Here is a 22,438-nt window from a genome sequence, read left to right on the forward strand (position 1 = left end):
TCTAGAAAATCATCCACCAGACTTACAAACACATTCATCCCTGGAGTAAAGCCATCTGCTGTTCAAGAAGAGGGAGGTCTCCTCAGAAAGCCCCAAGCCTCGAATGGCAATCTCAGCTCCAAATTGTACTAAGTTCCTTCCTTTTCCTATTATATCACCTAACATGGTACATGTTCGCTACCTGGCTGGCCCTCTCCCATAGTCCCTTCAATAAGCACTATTTTCTTGTTTTATCAGTTAAATAGCTATGGCATTCTCAGCTTTCGAAATGTCTATTTGGAGCATTTCCAACTGCTTGTCCTCCCCTGAACAACCCTGCCATCTTCTCCACCACAGAGGGGTCTTCCTCACCCCATGGATCCCTTCTGCTCTGGGTGAAACACTGCCTTCCATTTATGGGGCCTTTATACTGTCACATATGTGAATGCTAATAACTCCACTGTGAATATTCTTTTTTTCTGGTGAACTTGACAAATAACAAATGCATTCGCTTTCATAAACAAAGAGAGAAAGGATCATCAATGGTTAAAGCTCTATCATTTTTAAGTATATAATGAATTTCAGATGGTAGTTCCAATACTTTCCTTCAAGTCTGTATCTTTCTGAACTTTCTTTAGCTCTTTTATGTACGCTTTTAAAATGAATCACTTTCTTTTCTTCTTTCCTTTCCCACCCCTTCTTTCTTGTCACTATCACTTATTAGCACTTTCCTCCCCTTAAAAAAAAAATCCAGGGGGCAGCTAGGTGGCTCAGTGGAAAGAGCTCCAGGCCTAGAGAGGGGAGATCCTGGGTTCCAATCTGACCCCAGGCCCTTCCTAGCTGTGTGACACCCCATTGCTTAGCCTTTGGCCTGGTGCTACCTAGCTGTCACTCTCCCATAGTCCTTTCAATAAGCACTTACTGTCTTGTCATTTTAATAGCTGTGATATTTCCAGCTTTTGAAAAATATCTATTTGGAGCATGTTTTCCTATGCTTGTTGACAGGATGTCAGTCTTCTCTTTAAGAACTGCCTGTTCCTAGCCTTTACCCATTTACCTTCTGGGAAACAACTCCTCTTCATATGTGAGTCTATTAACTATGCCTTCAAGAGTAGACCTTCATAAAAGAAGTTTGAAGCGAACATTTTCCCAGTTAATTCTTTCTGTCCTATTTCTAACTATGTCATATGTGTGTGCAAAAGTTTTTCAGCTGTATATAAGCAAAATTGCTTATTTCCTCTCCAGTGATACGCTCTATCACGTGTTTGGCCAAGAACTCATCACTTGTCTGTAGTTGTGAAAAGCAGCTTTCCTGTTCCTCTTCTGTTTATGTGGCCACTTTTCATACCTAGCCCACTGGTATATAAAATAGGAGGGGCTGGTTTAAACCTAATTTCTGCATTGTCTTGCATTTTTCAATAAAAGTACAGGCAGTTGTGGACCTTGAGTTGATAAACACCATAATACTCCTGTTGCTTTTCTGCCTGGTTCTTGTGTAATTAATCTGTCCTATTAATTGATTTTCATATTTCTTATTGTTATTGAGTCATTTCAGTCATGTTTGTGTTCTCATTTGGGGTTTTCTTGGCAGTGATACTGGCATGGTTTGCCATTTCTATCCCATCTCCTCCAAAACGCTGTCAATCTCTCCCTGTCTACAAACACATCCATGTCCCCTCTGTCCTGAAAAACCCTCCTTTACCCCTTCCATCTCTGTGATTTTCCTCTCTCTCTCTCCTCTGTCCTTTATAGCTGAATGCCTGAAAAAGACAATTTTCAATGGGTGCCTCCACTTTCTCTGATTCTCTTTTTCACTTCTTACAGCCTGGCTTCTGACTTTATCATTCCACTGTAACTGCTCTCTCAGTTACCAAGGATCTTAGTTGCCAAATGCAGTGGCCTTTTCTCAATCCTCATTCTCCTTGACTTTGACAATATTAATCACTCTTTCCTTCCTAATACTCTCTTCTCTCTAGGTTTACCAGACACCACTATTTCTTGGTTCTCCTCCTACCTTTGATTGCTCCTTGGTTTCCTTTGCTAGATCTTTTGGATCATACCCTTTAACCATAGGTATCCCTCAGGGTTCTATCATGGGCCATCTTCTCCTTTTATACGGCTTCACTTAGTGATCTTATCAGGTCCCATGGATTTAATGGCTATAAGTACATGACTCTAAAATCCACTTTTTCTGCCCCAACCTCTCTGCTAATCCCTAGTCTCACACTGCCTTTCAGACATCCCAAACTAGAAGTCCAATTGACATCTTAAACCTGAGATGTCCAAAACTGAACTCATCTTTCTCCCCACCTTCCCTGCCTTCCTTACTATTGGAGGGGGCAACAGCATCTTGCCTGCCCTTCGCATCCCAGACTGCCCGCTCTCTCACCCTCTGTATCCAAGCTGCTGTGCTGTAGATTTCCCCTTTATAGCACCTCTCCAATATGCCCCCTTATCTCCTCTGGCACTGCCCCCACTCTAGTTACAGCTACTCAGGCCTAGACTACTATGGTAGTGACTGCCTGCCTCCAGTCTCTCTTCAGCCTCCATTCTGCCACTAAAGTGATTGTTCTAAGACAAAGTTCTAATCATGTTGCTTCCATCCCACCCACACTCCATAAACCCCAGAGGCTCCCTATTGCCTGCTGGATCAAATACAAAATTCCCTTGTGGCGTTCAAAGCCCTCCCTTATCTGCCCCCTCCTACCTTCCCGTCTTCTTACACTCCTCTCTCTAGCATGTTCTCCTCCATCCAGGGACCCTGGTTTCCTGGCTGTTCCACAAACAAACCCCTCCACTGCCCAACTCCAGACGTTCTGTCTATCCCCAGGCCTAGAATGCTCGGACTCCTCATGTCTCCCCATGAGCTCACCCAGCTTCTTTTAAGGCCCAACTAAAATTGCGTTTTTAGAGGAAGTTTTTCCAATGGCTTCCCTCTTTTCATGATTTCTTCTTTGTCCTGAATAGAGTTTGCCCTGTTTGCATGTTGTCTCTCCCACTGGATTGTAAGCTCTTTGAGGGAAGGGCCTTCATTTTGCTTCTTCTTTTATTTTCCATCCTCAGGACAGTGCATGGCACATAGGAGGTTCTTAATAAATAATTCATTACCATTTGCAACAAAGAGCTTTTTATTTCCTCTATGTGTATTATCTCAGTTTTTCTTGTCTTATTATTCTAACATTTCTAGATATATAGCATGTAACAGTGATAACAAGGGGCCTTGTTCCTTAGCAAGGCTGATCATTCTGGAATTGCTTCTAGCATTTTGCTGTTTCTTCAAAACAAACATGCTATCTCTTAGTTTAAATGAGGGGTTATTTGGGGTGTGTGTGTGTGTGTGTGTGTGTGTGTGTGTGTGTGTGTGTGTGTGTGGAAGGCTTACATATACTCTTTTAGTCAGTGTTAGGGACTCCTCAGAACAATGTCTTTTTATTAAAAAGGAAACTAACTATATTGAATAGTTAATGTTTTAAAAAATCATATACTTCAAATAGAGAAGCCTTGGTTTAAAGAAATATTTACTCTATTAAGAAAAAGTCCATTTGTTCTTATTATTTTTAATCTTTTTTTAAAAACATGAATGGTTGCTATACTTGATGCAGTTTTTTCCTTATCTATAATCATGTGACTTTTGTTGTTTTTGTTCATATGGTCTAGCATATTTATTGTCTTCCTAAAATTGAACCAATCTTGCATTCCGAATTTTAAGCAATCTAGTTATTTCAATATGTTGCTATAGCCCTCTGTCAGTATTTTATTCAGTATTTTAGTGTCCATGTTGTTTAGGGTTCCACAATCTTTCTCTGATGTATCTCTCTCTAGGTATTAATACCCTATTTACTGCATACAGGAAATCTGTTAGGTTCTCTTCTTTCACTCTTTTTTGCAGCAATTTATGTAATTTTGTCTAATAGTGGAATTCATTGTTCTTTGAACATTTTAGAGAATTTATCTGGATTTCATGAACCCATCTGGTCCTCCTTTAGAAGTTTATTCTTTTGATTCCCATATAGTAAATCCTAGACATCTATTTTCTCTAAATTTATATTCGGGTCTTTTACTTTCTTCTTGTCAGTTTATTTAATAGATATGTCTAGTGTGAAGAAGGCATAATAATTTGAGTTTTGCTATTTCCTCTTGTAATTAGTTTAATATCTCCTTCAAGAACTCAGATGCTATGTCATTTGGTACACCTGCTTTGAGTATTGATATTATTTCATTACCTATGATATTTTTAATTAATGGAATTTATTTCTTTTAACCTTCTCTGCATTTACTATTGCTTGTCTGTAATGATGATTGCTACCCCTGCTTTTTTTGATTCTGTCTGAGATAATAAACTCTGCTATGCTCCCTCATGTTATAACTCTGTATGAGTCTTTGAAGTGTTTTTTAATAAACTACATATTGTTGGGTGTTGTCTTCTAGCCCATTCAGTTGTGTTCTTCCATTTTAAAGGGCAGTTCATACCATTCATGTTCATGTTTTTGAGTATTAGTATTTCCTTCCATCATATCCTCCTAGATTTTCTTGCTTTTCTCTATACAAACAACACAGAGAAAGGGATAACTATTTTTTATGAATAAACAATTCTTATCTTTTCTCAAACTTTGTCATTTAAATATACAGAATAATGTGTTTACTGGTAGCTAACTACAAATGAAACAAGAGCATAAAAACTCTGGCTAGTATTTCATACTGAGGAAGACAGAGAAAGAAAAAGAATGTGATTCACAATGGTAATCTATAATCAAAGCATTCTGTTCTCTCTTCACTGCCTCTCTTCTTTTCACTTAGCTCAGAGCAAGATCCCTAGATTTTTTTCCTTCTTTCCTTTTAACCCCCACTCATGACCCACCCTGCCCAAAGCTGAAGTCTGTTTTGTTTATGTTCCTACTCTATCTTAATTTTTAAAAACCTCTAACTTTGTCCTCTCTTGTACCTCATCAAGTTTAATATAATTCTACACCAACATCTGTATGTATGTATAAATTTAATCCTGATTTGGAAACTTTGAATGAAAATGGATTTAATGAGATGCCCATCCCTGCTGCTCTAACCTTCCCATTTGAAAAACTTTCTATGTATCCCAATGATGTGGAAAAAGTAAATTGTATCTCCTTTCTCATTTCTTCCCTAGTGTATTTCAAGTTTATGCTTTCTTTTCTTTTTTAAATCATCAGAGTAGAATAAGACCACATCCAGGTCCTGTATATGTCTTTTTACCTTCCTCTGTAAATTCTTATAAGAATTTGATGAAGGTGTTCTCTTTTTACTCTCACTTAAAATGTCATCAGTCCACCATTATTTAGACCGGTGATGGGCAAACTTTTTTAAAGAGGGGGCCAAAGAAAAGGAAATGCTCACCTGTCAGTCTGTTTCTAAGGCAACTCTTTCAAAGTTTCATTGTATTGTATCCTACTCATTGTCTTCGTCAGATAGCCATTTCAGGTGGCTGCATCTGGCCCACAGGCTGTCGTTTGCCCATCACTGATTTAGACCATTATTTACCTTTCTAGGTTTCTCTTCTTGCTTGAGTTTGTCTTTCAAAGTTTCGGTTCAAGTCTTTTCATCAGAAATCCCCAAAGTCCTCTAGTCCCATGCTGGTGAAGACGTGGCGTGCGTGCCCCAGCATGCCAGAGGGGGCTGCTCTGTTGCCCCTCTCGACAGTGCCGTGCACATTTTTCACATGTCCCTCCCCTCCACCCAGAAGCTCCCTCCTCCATCTGGGGTAATGGGGGGCAGGGGAGCCTCACAGGCAGCTTGAAGGTATCTCTTCTATTCAAGGCCCATTTATCCTCCAGTAGGATTATGCTCATTCTTGCCAGGCAAATTATACTCAGTAGTAAACTTTAGATTTTACCTTCTGAAATATGTGCCAAGATGCTCTCCCCTTTATAGAAGTTATATGATGCTGATGGTAGGGTCCTTGGTACTTTAAATATTTCTTTCTAGGATTTATAGTATTTTTTTTAAACTTTAAAGTTCTGGACTTGAGCTCTGATATTCCTAGGTATTTTCACCCAACTTAATGCACAATAAGGTCCTTTCCAGTATTTATTGTCTCATGGAAAAAGGATTTAAAGGACTGCTTTTTATCCCAAATATAAGCAAGTTATGGGAAGTTTTTTGGCTCCCAGGGAAGTCCCATTATAAAATAAGGAGATCCGGTCCTCACGACATTGTCTGATGGGCCTGATCCATGAGGAGTGTCAATCCTTCACAAAACCATGCAGTGAAATGTGCCCGATAATGAGCTGAGGGCCTGCTGAACGAGCTGGGCTCACTAGGAGTCAGTCTAGCTCAACACCAAAAACAGGCCGGATGAAAAAGTGTTCCATGGGCTTTTTCCATTTGGAGATTTATTTGCCGAAGTCCCTTCACCCAAGAGAAAAGAAGGGGCTGGAGGAGAGGGATCTATTAATTACACAGTTCACTGAATTAGGCAATTTTTCCAGTCCCCCTGTCTAATGGGAAGCACTGTCTTCCCTCTCCAGCCAGGGTCTATTTTCACTGCCTGTGCCAGCTTAGGCCTGGGCGGTGGGCCAGGACTGACCAACATTTCTGCTCCCCTAATTCACTTGTACCCCGTTCTTTAGACAATGTGCGCTCCTCATTTCCCAAAACCAAAATAATAAAAAATAATTTAAAAAAAGTCAACCAAGTCGACCAAGTCAACCGTGGTTGCCAGAAAACTCCTTTCCCCTGAAGACAGAATTTCTCTATTGTTTTTTTACATGAACTTTCATCCAATAGGAGACCGACATCCTCAGAAAGCATGTAATCAAGGAAGTCTCTTCTAAATGTTATTAATACCTTTCAGTGAATTCTGGCCAATGTAAGGGAGATGACATTTCCCCCCTTTTTTTGCTTGATAAAAACGAAAAGTTGATTCAAGAGAATAAATCCCGCCCTCCCACTCCTTCCCCCCCTCCCCAAAACAATCCACATTCACAATTCCACCTACTCTAATTTTCTGCTTATAGGGTCTAGTTTTCCTGGAAGGAAAAAGCGAGCCAAGTGCTTTAAAAAAAAAAAAAAAAAAAAAAGGCTGTCTGTGTTCATGACAGCTAATGTCTCGTATCCCGTAACAGTGGCTGTGACCTCAAAGTCAGCTGTGATTGACAGACTGACCCCAGTCACTCCAGGGTGTAAGGTAAATGACAACCCTCCTCCCCCCCAAAAAAGGAAGAAAAGAAAGAAAGAAGTTGGGGAGGGGAGCTGGAATCTTGCTGTCAGCTTAGCAAGCAAACTTCTTAATAAAAACCTCATTCAAACTGTCAGTGTGAAACGCAGCCTGTGTCACCTAGGGCTTTCAGGGAAATACTTCATATGCTTGAGCAGGAGCTTTGCCTGCATTCTCCGTCCACCCCTTTACTTTCCCGCCAGAAAGCAGGGCCACAAAAAGCTAACCACATTCAAAGAATTTTAATAACATTCTTCCAAGGCCGTAGGAAGGTAGCGCCCCGGAGACCAGGCGGTGACAAAAGCCATCCTCCTGGTCATGGTGAAAAGAACCGAAGTTCTGATTTGTAATCCGCAGGGAGCATCTCCGTTCCAGGAGTCGGGGAAATGTGACATCTCTATGAGCCTGGCAACTTTCACAGGAAGGTCAGAGAGCAAGCTGGCTGCCCAACACCACCTTTCATCCTGACTCAAAGGACAAAGCTGAGAAGGACTGCACTCAATAAAATTCTTTACCGAGTTTGTTTATTTAAATGCTAAGATAACTTTGGTTTCTAAATTGTGGAACTAGGATAAAAAAGGGTTCAATCTCTCTTCACAAAAGCAACTGCAAAATTCAACCAAGCAATCATGGAGTATCATGTGCATGGTTAGTAAAAAACCCTACCATGTTCCACCATTAGAGGATGAAGGTGGGAGGAAAATGGAGCTAGAATTACACAACAGCAATTACAGAAAGGCTTTCCCAGGCATGGCCCTTTCCCATGATGATGGATCATCTTATCTGCTTCATCCACTCTTGAGAAAACTAAAAGATGGACTATTAGGCCATCAGAGAAGGCTATTCATGTGTACAATCCCCAAATAATTTAATGTAAATAAAACAAAATTTAAAGGCACTACTTTTTGGAAATAAAACCAGTTTGCAGAAACAGAATAAGGGACTGTAAAGCCCTCAACTAATTTTTTTGCTTTTAATATTCTTTTTGAACAGAAATGAAGGGGAATACAGCCCCTTCTAGTCATCCTACTAAGCACTTTGTAGGAAAGATGAAAAATAAAACTAAACCTCTTCCCTGATCCCTGCAAGATAATTCACCAATTCCCATAATAATAAAGTTGGTAACATTGCACATCTTGCTGCCTGCCTAGTTACTGGCTTGCACTAGGAAAATGGCACACTTTCTGGTAGAAAAAACAAAATTGAGGAAAAAAGGCTCCAGGATCTTCCCTGTTTTTCCTTCCCTCAGACACTGTGAATAAGGCAGAGGCACACTGGGAGGAGGCCAGAGTCAGTCTTCCAAACTCAAAGAGAACATCCCCAATTGTTCAGAATGCTTTTGTAGAGAATGCAAGGCCCTGCCACTGGCTGTGTTTGCGTTGTCTTATACTATACCTCAGATGGAGATCTTCTGAGAACTTAAGACAGGCGTAGATAAATTCTTTAATTTGATTGTAAACTTTAGGCACAAATTCAGAGAAAGGGAACTTCTTTGGAAACGGTTGCTGTAAATGCATGAAATAAAGACACCGAGTTACAAGCCAGCAGACATTCAAGACGTTCCTAAATGAGCTATGACCCCCAAAAAACAGGCTTTTTGATCGAAAGTTAGTGAGTGGAGAAGACAATCTCTGTGAGCCCTCCCTTCTTGGGGTTGCATTAAATGGCCCTTTAGAAATGGGCCTCAGAAAGCAACAAACAATATTCCAGAGTCCAACAAGCAGCCCCAAACCCAGACCTCCTGGAGGAGGGCAGTCTGTGTCGGCCTCAGGTCCAGCAGCTGGAGGCTAAGCCTGGCCCTTCTCTGGGGATCAGAAGGGGGGGCTTTGAAGAAAAGGAAAGTCTCCCCAGGGATGGCTCCTATAGGCTCCCGTGTCTAGAACACTGTCCTCACCTTCTCCAGCTCAGGGTCTTGGAATGGGAACTGTCCGACCACCTTTTTATAGAGTTCCTCACTGGACACTGGGATGGGGCTGTAGTTGTCTGAATCAAGTATGTTTCTAGAGAGAGGGAAAAGAGTGAATTATCTTAAGACCTAACCAGGAATTTCTGTACAAAGGGCAGGAGAGGACTTTAAAACAACCCACTGCAGCCGAATCAATAGGATCCTGGAAGAAGATCTGTTTCCCCACCAAAAGTAGTCCTAGCCCAAAAGCTCCTGGTCTTGTCCTGCTTACAATTCCTTCCTCTAACCTTGGGGAATTCTACTTTTAATGCCTGAGCCAGTCCAAAGGAAAGCAGTCAGGATGACCTCCAGAGCCACAAGTTCATGGATCCCAGCTCTCAGGACAGTTTCCATGCTTGTTTGACTCCCAAAGATGCCCAAGAGCTCCCAAACAGCCCCAATAGTTCCTCTACAAAAGAATCACAATAAATGGAATGTGAGAACTAGAAAAATGTGAGCTCTCAAAGGGCAAAGTGGATCCTCCAGGTAAGAAATCTAGGCAGGCTTTCTGCCTAACAAAGAGACTGATTCTCCCTGAGGCCTCAGTAACTTTATCCTGGCCTTTGTGAAGACTCTGCACTGAGTCACATTTCTTTGTCTGGTGTTTTCTAGGTCATCTGAAGGCTTTTTCAGGTGTGTTCTAACCATCTAACCATCTCTATCAGGAGCTTCCCGGAGGAAAGGATGTCTCAGTTCTTGAGTCCAGAAATGGCCCAAGGGTCATGTCTCCCCACATGGGCTTCTGAGCTTCCTGTAGCAAAGGTCCTCCCCAACACACAAGCACTAACCCAAGTAGAAAAAAATGGTGTTTTCTTATTATCACTTTCATTGTGAAGACTATACTCGGGGAACTCTACATATCCAGGCTCAGTGTCCTGACTGGCCAGCCTTATGTTAACTAGAAGAGCCACTGTGGCCGAAGAGGGCAGAAACAAAGGGAAAAGTGCCCGTAGGAGATAATGGTGCCTCAGAGCTGAAAGCAGAGCCAGCCTGGTGGACTCGCAGAGAACTTTCTGTGGTGAACACGTCCTTCCACCTCCCCACTCCCCACCCCCATCTCATTCTCCCTCTAGAGCCCAGGAGAAAGCTGGGGAGACACACTGAAAACTCAAAAATGGAGATGTCTTATTTGTAGGGAAAAAAATCTTAGGAACTGTGAATTCTTCCCCCAAGAGTTCTACTTCTTTTAAATCAGACAAACCTGGGTTCACTGCAAGGGAATGGAGAGTTCATTAGGAAAAATGAGAAAGGTGGTGTTCTCGTAAACCAAATTGCCTGGAGTCTGGGCCCCGCTATCAATTCCACTGACAAGTTCTGGCAATAGAGGGACTGTATTCAAATCCTCCCTTGGTCACTGGCTACCTGTGTGACCTTGAGCAAGTTCTATCACCTGGATGAGCCTCTTGTTTCTTCTTCCCTCCAATGAAGCACTGGAGGGAGACCTAAAGGCCGCACTGAGCCCCTCTTCTTGATAGAAGGCCCTGAAATTTACTCTCTCTAAGCGACACCATGAACACAACCAATCAACATTTATTTGGATTTTTTAAAAATCCTTGTCTTTTCTCCTAGAAATACTAATACTAACAATACTGCGTATTGGTTCCCAGACAGAGGAGTGGTAAGGGCTAGGCAATGGGGGTTAAGTGACTTGGCCAGGGTCACACAGCCAGGAAGTGTCTGAGGCCAGATTTTAATCCAGGATTTTCTATCTCTAAGTCTGGTATTCTATCCACTGAGCCACCTACCTGCCCCCAATACAACATTTTTTAGACCCATACCTTGGAACACTTATTAAGGTGCTACTATGTGCCAAGCACAGCTCAAAGCTGTGACCAGAAAAAAAGACACAAAGATATAGGGTGTGCATGGTTGTTGAAAATGAACACACCTTGGAGGGCCCCAGAACAGAGTCTGAGGCACAGCTCTCCCAGCAACCTGGATCTAGGAAATGGAAGCTCTTCTCTGCAGTCTCACCCTGCCACACACACACAAGAAGGCTGCTTGTGCACTCGAGAATGTCTGGCAGCACCCCAACAAGTGTCTGTCCTGAGGAGGATCTCCCTCCCACGCTTCACAGGTCATAGCTTGGAGCTGGAGGCACTCCGAGGCTCATCTGGGTGAGAGCTCTTGCCCAAGCACACTCAGGTGGCGAGGGATTTGAATCTGGCTCCTCTGATTCTAAACCAGTGCTTCCCATGGCCCCTCCAAGGCAATGACAGGGGAGCAGAAGGTCCCAGAAGGTCCAACTAAGAGTCTGATTGCACTTCTACCATCTTGTGCTCAGCACTACAAGGCAGCTGCCAGGTGATGACTCTTTCAATTCATGAAATTACCCTCTTGTGAGCAAAGGGGTTTCATTCAGCACTGGTGGAAGAAGTACCCACATGGGAGACACTCCAGGCCCTCGGAGTCAGGGGGAAAGTGTCATTTCTCACCTGAAAACACCTGCCCATTTCTTCAACAGGGTGTCACCATACTGGTCCCTGATCTCCAACAGCATATCAAAAAGCTGGTTTACTGGGAAACCGTACACCTGGGGGAGACGAATAAGTCAGCTTCATTTTCTCTAACTAGTTTAACTCTAGAAAGGAGAACAGGAAGGGGGAGGAAGAAAAGTGGCAATTCTTAAGGGCTCCAATGTGCCAGGCACTGCACTAAGCTCCACGCAATCAGTATCTCATCCGATGCTCACAACAGACGGTGGGGGGGTGCTGCTACGATCCCCAATTTATACCTGAAGAACAGACACTGAATTGAACCCTCCCTTACCTCGTACCCATTCAAAGGGAGCTGAATGAGGTGGGCCAGCCACTCTTATCCCAGAGGCAGCCCGCCTAGGGTAAACATGGATTTTTCACCGTTGGTTTTAGAAAGTTAAAACCATTCCTAAAATCAAGATCACCTTCCACGTCCTGCATGTCCTCCCAGCTACGGCTCCCCATTTGTACATAATAGCAGCCCCTCTTCCCACTCCCTGAAGTCCTTCCTTGAAAGTCAAAGGGGAAGTAGAGAATCCATGCCCCCTCTTCTTTACCTCAAGGAACTCCAGACACCCTTGGTTGGGACCCATATTCTCAAGGTCAAGAGAGAAAGCGCTAAAAGTAGGCTGGGAGAAGGCAAAGGGGGCATGGAACACTATGAAGATAAAAACAACCCGTTGGGGGGGACTACATGGGAAAAATAAACATAAACATTCAAAGGCATTTCCCCAAATTTATGTAGAGAGAAACTCACTAGTCAAGGTGAATACAGTCGAATGGAAGTCACATACCTGAAGTGTGTCAGCAAAAAGGACAATGAGGTTCTTCAAATCTAATACCAGGTCTGGATCAGAACAGTAGGACTAGGGGAAATAACAAAGAAAATAAAGGGGGGAACCAAACAGGGTTCCTTCTTTCCTCTGGTGTTCCTAGACCCTGCTCTGCCCCAGACAGGCTCCTACAGTCTCTCATTCCACAGAGTGTGGGATCTGCCAGAAGAGAACATTGGCCCTGGCAGCACAAGAGTGCAACATCCACGATCCACCCACCAAGATGCAGAAGCAGGTTCATGAAAAGAAACCCTACTGAATGTTTGTGATGGAAACCACAGTTCCCTGCTCAATCCGAAGAAATCATAATAGTAATAACTGAGATTTCTAGAGCAGTTTTAGAGTTTTGTACAGTATTCTCAGTTAGGAGAAGAAAGCAGCAGGGAATAATGGGCAGTGGAGACACAGCCAGCTCTGGAGCCAGGGCTGAGTCTACGTCACACTCGTCACACCTTCGGGTTTCCTACGGGCCTAGGCCCAGTATCAAAGGAAGCACTTTGTGATGTACAGAAGGGGCTTGTCCACTGCACTCATGGAAGGAGCTTCCCTCCTTGGCCAGGAGGTTCATTGAAATGACAGGCTCCATCCATCCTTACCCCCCTTCTGAACAAAAACCTTTGGGGTAGCATAAGGGAATGTGGGCCCTTTAAACAGAGAAGGAAGCGCCTCCGAGGTACCTGAGGGCTTCTTCATGATTACATATCTAGGAAGTTGTGCTTCACACCCAAGGCTCTTGATTCCAAGTTCCACTGAAGGAGAACCATAAAATAATCTTACATCTTAATGAATTTGGATGCACGTCTGCACTAAGATGCCAGTGGTGCACCGGGAGTACCTGGATGTGGGGAGGCACGTGCAGAGTACCCACTGCGTGTGTGCACATGCCCATCCTCTGAGGACAGTTCTTCAGGCGGGCAGCTGGGCAGAACCCAGAGAGGCCCAAGAACATGCCCCAGAAGGCTTCACGATGTGCCCAAGAGCAGCAATGGGAACTCCCTGCAACCAATGGCCAACCAAAAGGAGATATGGAGGAAGACAATCCCTCTGCACTTCCTGACTGAGGGCAGAAATCAAGGCTGAGAGCATTTTGGACTGAAGGATGGGCAGCTTCACTCCCAACTGAAATTCATCCCCATGCTTTCAATGAGAAAAGTTTGTTCCATTTCCAACAACACAAGTCTAAGGGAGTCTGGAGCTGCCCAAGGGCTTTGGAAACTTCTCCCCCTCCTTTGGAGAGGGCAAGTGAGCTCTGAAACCTCTAGGAGAAGAGAACACCTGAGGACACCTCCCTTTGGAGGAAGGAAAGTTACTCAGTGGGAAAAGCAGCTCTCTTAGGGGCAGCCCAGCTTTCCCCAGAAATGCAAAGTCATTCACCTGCTCCTCTCTAGGGAATGGTGCTGTACTTGTTGTTATCTCAGCTCTCCTTGAAATGGAAGAGCTGGGAGCCTGGGGAGACAAGGACATTCCCTGCAGGCCCCTGGAGGCACACCATCCCAGGGCCTGAAAAACCCTCTCCTTTATGCAGGTTGGTTTCAAGCCACACGACTGAGACTCAGCAGACCCAGAGAGGATATTTAGGGGTAGAAAAGCCTTGATTTCCAATGCTACTTCCATAAGTCACCCGAACAGAATCACAAAGGATAGAGGCCTCTCTCCCTGCTTTATGAGCTTTGTCAGCTTTCAGCATGTCTAACAGAGATAGGTCTGCTAACCAATAGCAGTAGTGCTTGTGTGGTCCCCCCAAAGGCACTGGGGGTATCTGGAATGATTTTCCTTTGAGAAAATGTGGGTTTATGAGTGTTGGAGCCCTTCAGACACAATTGCTGCTCTTTTCATGTAGCATTTCTGTGAGATTTTATCCTCGTGAGAGATCAGAGACCCTTCTTCTCTGGAACCCTAATTGTGCACAATCCTAAGTAAGTCTTTCTTGGAGATGGGATTGAAAAGGAGAGATTCTCACAGTTCCTTCAACATCATTGTCAACAAACTTCTGTATGAGCCAATTCAGAATACTGGCCTGCCTTTAGGCACTAGGGGAGAGGAAATATTATCATCTGTTCCCTGGTGTAGTGCCCCTGATGAGTCTGTTTACCCCAGAGAGGAGGAATTCTACTCTATTATTATTTTAATGGAAATTTCCCTACAGTGTATTTCCCTTCCAACTTTGAAGAGCCCCTTTCCCAATCTATATCTACCTTCAAAGGCAATCCAGGATTTTCTCCTGTTCTTAATACATGAGGTTCAGGGCAGGGACATGCTCATCCGGGTGAGGCCAACCCTGACTCCTTACAAAAATACTTGACTCAATGCTTCATCAGCCACATTTAGATTTAGAATGTGCACATTTCTCTTAGGACAAGTGCTAGCCATAGAAAAAAGTGAAGAGAAAATACGGTGGAGGAGAAAGGGAACTAGCCAGGAAGCCAAAGATGCAGGATTCCAAGTCAGCGTCTGGCGCTCATTGGCCATGAAATCTTAGGTCAGTCAGTTGCTCTAGGAAACTAAATCTGTTCATCTGTAAATGAACAGTGAGGACTAGACGCCATCTAAGTCTTTTTCCAAATCTCAAAGTCTATTACTCTTAAGTCTTCTCTTCTTCCTTTTCTAGTTTGGCACTGAGAAGCCAAAACAAAGACTCCCATACAGGGTAAGGAAAATCATATAAATCTCCAAGCTGCATTAGCAGTCAATCTGGCCTTGTCTGCTCCAGCCCCGGACCTTCAGACAATATGGCATGGTGGCCAAAGTTTCTGGCCCAGTTTGGGATGGGCTGAACCACGCTGTTCCCCTGACATGTAGGGGCTTGCTCAGTAATATTAAGCAACAAGGCTAGGAAAATGGAGCTCTAGTAACCTGATAATAGAGTTTTTTTCGGGCCCTTCTTTTTTAAAAAAACATAGATCCTATCAGAAATTCAGCTTAAAGGTATAACGACTGTTACTCAGACTGGCTTCAAGAGTAATACCATGTCTGTCTAGTGGACACACTGAGGCTACTGCTTGGATGAACTGAACAAAGGTGAGTATGGACATCTCAACTTATCTCAAAGACCAATTCACTCAACTGCTGAAATCAGAGCAAATGCTTAAAACAAAACCAAAGAGCCTTTGATCTGAGCATGCCTGTGGTCCATTAAATCAGAACTTGAGGCCCAATAAAGTCTGTCCAAAAGAAATTTATTTCTTCCTTCACCAATTGCATATTGTGTAAAAATACTGGAGCAAAGAACCTTTTCCTAGTCCCTTATAAAATGAGAATCCTTCATTTAATAGTATACATGGTCCCTTCCAAATCTGAAATGCCTTAATTCTAGAATTTTAGGGCAATCATATGCAGGACTTGCCAACTTGATAGAGAATGGTTAAGCTCCCTCTACTGGCATGTCTTGAAAAGTTGACTCAACTCAAAATGAAAGCCAGAAGAGAACAGAGAATAAGAATTTTTAACGTGGACCTTTGGCCAAAGGTGAGCTCAAAATTAGAAAATGTGGCCATCAAGGAAATGGGAGCGAATAGGCCTTCCGGGGACATGGCACCCGATTCACACACTGTCCAACGTGTCCTCATGCGTTGGAGTTGAAGCGAAATCTCAGAAGAACCAGAACTCTCACAGGCTGTTCACTTACCGAGTGTGTCCGAAGTGCAGCGATGGTTTTTGACAGGGCCATTTCCCATAGTTCATCAATGTAGGCTCTATTCACTAAGCCCTGAGTCGTATGTAAAATGTGATCTTCAACCACAAAAAAACTGAGAGAGAGGAAAAGCAAGTACAGCTGTGAGAAATTACAGAGCCCGGACGCTATCTCCAGGCTGGGCAAACATCACGTGCCGTGGACAAAGACAAAGCGAGCTTCTTCTAGTAAAGTTAATGGTCAATTTCTTCTTGAAGAAAACTGTTTAGTCTTATAATAGGGATCAGACTTCTCCCACCAGTAAAAACGTCTCTGCACATGTGTTACTCCTGAGTAATCACTGAAGAGACAAAAGCTGCATTGCTATTAAACGTTATATACATCAATTTAAAGGAGAGACAGATATGTGGATGTATAAATGCCTAATGGCAATGCATAAGCATACCTCGAGTCTTCGATATAATAAAACCATTCTTGTGGGCTTTGGGTTGGGTAGCCTTTCAAACACGATAATAGATTTTTCAAAGTAAAGACTGACAATAAAATTGCTTACCTCCTGAAGGAATTTTTCATCAAAATACAAAATACTTTACCAGAAAATTCCCATAAGCTAACTGATTTATTTTATATACTTGTGACTTGGAGTTTAAACTGCTATGTACACATAGCCAGAATAATGAGGAAAAGAGTTAACAATACTCATAATGTACCAAATACTAATAGAAATTGTCAACATAAACTGTCAGTGTTTAGTGCAAAGGTTGAACTTGTGATTGCCCTTGCTCCACATTTCCAAATTCTGTCTTTAAGCTATCTTTGTACCTAAAGCTACCAACACAGTATGTTGTTTTTGTTTTTTTAAACCCTTGTACTTCGGTGTATTGTCTCCTAGGTGGAAGATTGGTAAGGGTGGGCAATGGGGGTCAAGTGACTTGCCCAGGGTCACACAGCTGGGAAGTGTCTGAGGCCAGATTTGAACCCAGGACCTCCTGTCTCTAGGCCCGACTCTCACTCCACTGAGCTACCCAGCTGCCCCCAACAGTATGTTTTGTTTGACAAAAAGTAACTCCATTTCAGTGTACTTGATGAAAATGTCTCTAACCAAGAGGCCCAGTTAATATGAGATCATTTGTATACCTTCACAAATTTTGGTGGGGCCAAATCATCTCCCGAAAGTGAGTTTAGCTGTGGGGGATGGAGTTGAGGGGAGGGGTGCCCTCATGGCCCTAGGGAGCTTCTCAAGGTGATGGAAAGAAGCAATATCTTGGACCACACTGGCCATGAACGTTCTCTAGGAGCCACCACTACCATAGATCCCTTCTTGGTGATAAGCTCTTCAGAGTAGCTAAAGGTTGAAATTATTTTGTAAATATCTCAGTTACAAACTTAAGAAGCTGGAATGTATCCTAGAGATTACCCAATCTAACCCCCTTATTTAGAAGGTGAGGAAACCTAGAATCCCAGAATTTAAAGGGACTCCAGAAGTCACAACAAAATAAGAACTCCCTCTACCCCAGGGCAGACTTCTACGTGTGTGTGTGTGTGTGTGTGTGTGTGTGTGTGTGTGTGTGTGTGTGTGTGTGTTATTAACTTCTTAGGCAGTTGAGGGAAAACTAGGGACCCTTCCTAGAATAGTGGCTTGTTGCCTACATTCATAAGTGAAGGAAATGCTAAATCTCAGTTGAAGGTTAGTGGAAAAAAAAGAAACCATTTTCTCCCATTCATGCTCACAGACTATCCCTCCACCCCCAGGTAAACATGGGTTTTGCCTTCTCCATCAGTCATCAGTCATCCAGTTTTTGTTTTTGTTTTTCCTGAAGCTCTACAGTGAAGGAGAACCTACACCTGTCCAGACAACTCATTCCACTTCGGAATAATTCTCATTGTTAGGAGGTTGACATCAAGCTTGCATGGCCTCATTTAAAACTTCCAGTCATTGTTCTTAGTTCTGTCTTCTGGAGCTAAGAAGGGCAAGTCTAATTGCTGTGACACATAAGGTCCCTCCGAGAGCCTGGAGCTGGCTGGCGAGGCTGTGCCCCCGTCACTGTCCCCTGAGGAGCACGTCCTCATTTGGTTCTCTCCCAGCCTAGCTGGCCTCCTCTGAATGCTCTCTAGCTTATCAATGTCCTTCCTGAAAACGAGAGGCCAAAGATGACCCGCCTGTCCCAGACGTGTTCTAACAAGGACAAAGCAGAGGGGGCTGTCCCCCTCTTATTTCAGGAAACAGGCCTCTCTCATGGCTGTGGGAATCGACGTCTCTCACCCCCGATATCAGGGTAGGGGAAGGCTGGGCAGAAGCTCAGAAACTGAACTACAGAAGGACGAGTCAGCATCAGGTAGATGCACAAAGTCTGACTACAGGATAGTGAACTCCCAGCACAGAGGGCTGCCAAGGTACTGAGAGGGGAAATACTGGCCTGGGTCAGTTCAGAGCAGGTCAGAGGTCCTCTACCAATGAGTGGTGGGCCTGGGTTCATGGGGTAGGAAGGGAAAAGAGGGAGGAGGTACTCTTTGCCTGTGTTTCTTCAACAATTCTTCCTATAGCATGGCCTTGAGAAACCTGGCCATCTTCAGCTAATCCATGTCCTTTCTAGAACTTTCTAGAGCAGTGGAGGAGCTGAGACCAACAGGCCACCCGCCACGGGTACCACCACTCTTCTGATTTCCATTATCTGAACCGTATCACACTGCACACAATTCCCCCAAATCCACCTTGTCAATTATGGTGACTGTCATTAGTCACAAAGGAGAAGCTAGGTGGTGCAGTGCAGAGAGTGCCAGGCCTGGAGTCAGGAAGACACATTTTCCTAAGTTCAAATCCGGCCTCAGATTCTTCCTAGTTGTATAACTCTGGGCGAGTGACTTCATCCTGTCTGCCTCAGTTTCCTCATCTATAAAATGAACTGGAGAAAGATATGGCAAACCACAAACCACTATCTCTGGCAAGAAAACCCCAAATGGGGTCATGAAGAATCAGATATGACTGAAACTTTGACAACTGACAGTCTCCAGATAATTCATTAAGATGAAAATTGTTTCCCGAGTCCCTTCATTTTAACAGTTGTGTTCTCTTACCATTCAAGACGATTCTACCATCTCCTTTCTCTCTCTACAAAATTATTTCACTTTCTAGTAAATTCTGCAGTGGATAATATCCCCTTTTGCCTTCCATGTCAAAATGTCCAAGAGAAGTCTATCCCCAAATAGAGGCTCACATCTCTCACATTCACTTCGACGTTTGCATACAGAAGTTGTTAATAAAGGAGGGAGGGTCTGAGTCCAACATCTCCCCCATTACAGTGGGTACGCTTAATAGGTCTCTTTCCAGAACCCCTACGGGCGACTAAAATGGTATCTTGTCAGCTCAAGAGTTTTATATGTATACCCAGATATATGTCTCTGCATGTATACACACATGTATATATTACATCGACATGTCTCTGCATATTTTGGGAGGTAACCCATCACGCTTTCCCCAAACCCCACACATCTGCTTATATGAAGAGAATATAAATATAAAAAGGACACCTACCCTACGATTTGATTAAAGTATTTCCTGTAGCCATCTAAAGTTTCATGCTGCAACAGAGCAAAAACAAATCAAGGTTGAGAGAGGAAAACAAAGAAGGCCGAGAACCCAAGCAGCCGCCCACGTGGAGCCCTTCGGAGCTAAGGAGGAACTCTCCCAGGAGGCCGCCGTCTTGGGGAAAATGGGCAAAGGAGTCCTACCATGTTGGAGGGGGGCTGGAGCACCAGCCGGGCCTGTTTCCGCCTCTGTTTCCTATAGTAGTTCTCAAAGGTTTCCCGAGCACCCTAAAAACAAGACAAGACATGTGAGTATTTGCCAAAACCTGAGGCTCCCTTCCTGTCCTCGCTGAAGGTGTGTGTGTGTGTGTGTGTGTGTGTGTAAAGTCCTCCTAATCCCAATGCAATTCTACCTCACCCTTATCATCTTTTTTTGGGCTATTCTCCAACATGAACTTCTTCCCCTGCCACGACTTAGACCCACCATGTGCAACAGAAATCAGATCCCTTTGATCTTAGTGAGGGTCCTCCTGGTCCACCCTTGCTGTGGTTCGATGGCCTTCAAGCTCACATCTAGACCTGCCTCTTCTACTTAGTCCCCAGAATGCCGCGGCGCAGAAAGGCTGCCAGAAGCACGGAAGGAGACTACCTTGTCTTGTATCATGAAAACTCCAGGAGCAGCCTCTTATTTCGGCCAGAAGGTTTTCCAGAGGGCTCTAAAAACAATTTATGCCCAACCAAGCAAAAGCCCCATGGTGACCATGTTGGAGGGCAAGAGAGGGAACTAAAAATAGGTAGGCACTTCCAGCTCAAGCCCAAGGCTCGTTACTGAAGAGCCATTGGGTCAGAGAGCCTTCATGGCAGCCTGCTGGACACTAAACGAAGAGAGCCCTCAGAGATCAGGCCACGAGCATTTACAAGGACAAAGCGGGCCATCTATCTATGTAAACAGATACACATAAATATATGTATACACCTAGAAACGCACACAAATACATTTGATCTCAGAGGTAATGGGGAGCTACTGGGAATTTAGTGGACAGGAAGAATGAAGGCAAGGAAGAATATTGTCAGATCTGTGCTTTGAAATCATTCTGGCAGCTGAGTGAAGGATGGACGCTCAAGGCAGGGACTAATCAGAAGCCTAGTTAAATACTACAGTTTTGAGGGGATGATGACCCACCAACATGGCACCTGGGGATGTATGAGAGAGATGTTAGGAGAACACAGAAACAACAGGATAACTGTATATATAGGGAGAATATGAGCGAGGATTTGGAGGTGACGATGAGGCTGTAATATAGGACTGGCAATCAGGAGGCAGATTAGGGCCAGCTATATAAATATCAAGAACGCATGGATATTGAAGCTATAACAAAACGACCCAGTATAGAAGAAGAAAAGGGAGCCAAAGGCAAAGCCTTGGGAGATATTCACAATGAATAAATATGACATGACTAAAGAACCAGCAAAGGAGATTTCAGGAGTAAACAGAAAGGCAGGAGAACTAGGGGAGTATAATGCCCCAAAAATCTAGAGAAGAGAGTATATCCAAGAAAGGGGGTGACTGACCTTGTCAAAGGCTATAGAGGTCTGTTCATCTCATAACCAAAATAATGGCAAAGATGGCAAAAGATGGGGATGGTCAAAGTTGGGGAAGCTATAGGGAGACAGGCACACTCATGCATTGCTGGTGGAGCTTTAACCATTTTGTAAAGGAATTTAAAATTATGCAAAGTGACTAATATGTCCTTTTGCCCCTGAGGTTCCATATTACTAGGAAGTCATTGATAAGAAGGAAGTCCCCTTAGAAACAAAATTATTTGTAGTAGCAAAAATCTAGAGACAAAGTAGATCTCCACTAATTAGTAAATGTTTAAACAAATTGTGATTACATGAATTTACTATTATTATGCTATAAGAAACTGTAAGTATGATGAATATAGAAAGATATGGAACATTGCGATTCATACATAATGACTTACACAATGTAATGGAAAGAATCTCACAAAACAACCAAAAGTTAATACTATGAAATTACCCCTCCCCCACCCAAAAAAAGGCCTGGCCTGAAAGAAGAGATATAAGAAGATACCCCTATCTACTCTCTTGAAGAGATAGGAGATCTAAGGCTATGATCCATTGTATATATTTTGAAGGCTTTTTTCCCCCTTTTCATGTTTTGCTGGATCTTCTTTTTCCTCTTCTCCTTTATTTAATTAAAAAAAAAATAGGGAGCAGCTGGGTAGCTCAGTGGATTGAGAGCCAAGCCCAGAGATAGGAGGTCCTGGGTTCAAATTTGACCTCAGACACTTCTGTGTGACCCTAAACAAGTCACTTAACCCCCATTGCCTAGGTCTTACCACTCTTCTGCCTGGGAACCAATATATATAGTATTGATTCCAAGACAGATGGTAAGGTTTAAAACATATACACATACACACATACACACATATATTTATTTATATATGTTTATATATAAATATTAATGCATCATTAATAATTATAATTAATGCATCATTAATTATATATATATAAATTATGGGATGACTCTCTAGGAGTGGGTTTGATGGTGTATACTGGGAGAAATTAGAGTAGTATAAAAAAGACAGCAAATTTTTCTTATAAAATTAGCAATAAAAACTTATTTTTAAAAAGAAATTGAATTACAAAGAATAAGTATGATCCCAAAGAAGAGCTTTGAAAAGGCACTTTCTTGCCTCTACTTTTGTAGAAATAAAGAGCCCATTGTGATTTTTTTTCAGCATAATAATGTTTTGTTGATTTTTTTCTATTTTTCTCTTTTTCTTTAAAAAAAAAATCCTTGTTACATATGATGGCTCTCTGGGAAAGAGGGAAATG

At 43.0% G+C, this 22,438-nt stretch overlaps 1 protein-coding gene across 4 annotated transcripts in view; it reads right to left on the reverse strand.

Moving 5' to 3' along the window:
• The window catches only part of EXOC6B (exocyst complex component 6B), a 643,271-nt gene that overhangs the window by 291,261 nt on the left and 329,572 nt on the right, over positions 1–22,438 (reverse strand). For all 4 annotated transcript variants that reach the window (XM_044663035.1, XM_044663036.1, XM_044663033.1 and 1 more), the window contains exons 9-15: positions 19,781–19,864; positions 19,584–19,630; positions 16,046–16,166; positions 12,382–12,453; positions 11,546–11,643; positions 9,060–9,165; positions 8,561–8,670 (exon numbers count right to left, since the gene is read on the reverse strand). In XM_044663035.1, the coding sequence (XP_044518970.1) occupies positions 8,561–8,670; positions 9,060–9,165; positions 11,546–11,643; positions 12,382–12,453; positions 16,046–16,166; positions 19,584–19,630; positions 19,781–19,864 (638 nt within the window). The remainder of the gene's footprint in view (positions 1–8,560; positions 8,671–9,059; positions 9,166–11,545; positions 11,644–12,381; positions 12,454–16,045; positions 16,167–19,583; positions 19,631–19,780; positions 19,865–22,438) is intronic.

This window comes from Gracilinanus agilis, chromosome 2 (genome assembly GCF_016433145.1).
Source record: "Gracilinanus agilis isolate LMUSP501 chromosome 2, AgileGrace, whole genome shotgun sequence".
Classification (NCBI taxonomy): domain Eukaryota; kingdom Metazoa; phylum Chordata; class Mammalia; order Didelphimorphia; family Didelphidae; genus Gracilinanus; species Gracilinanus agilis.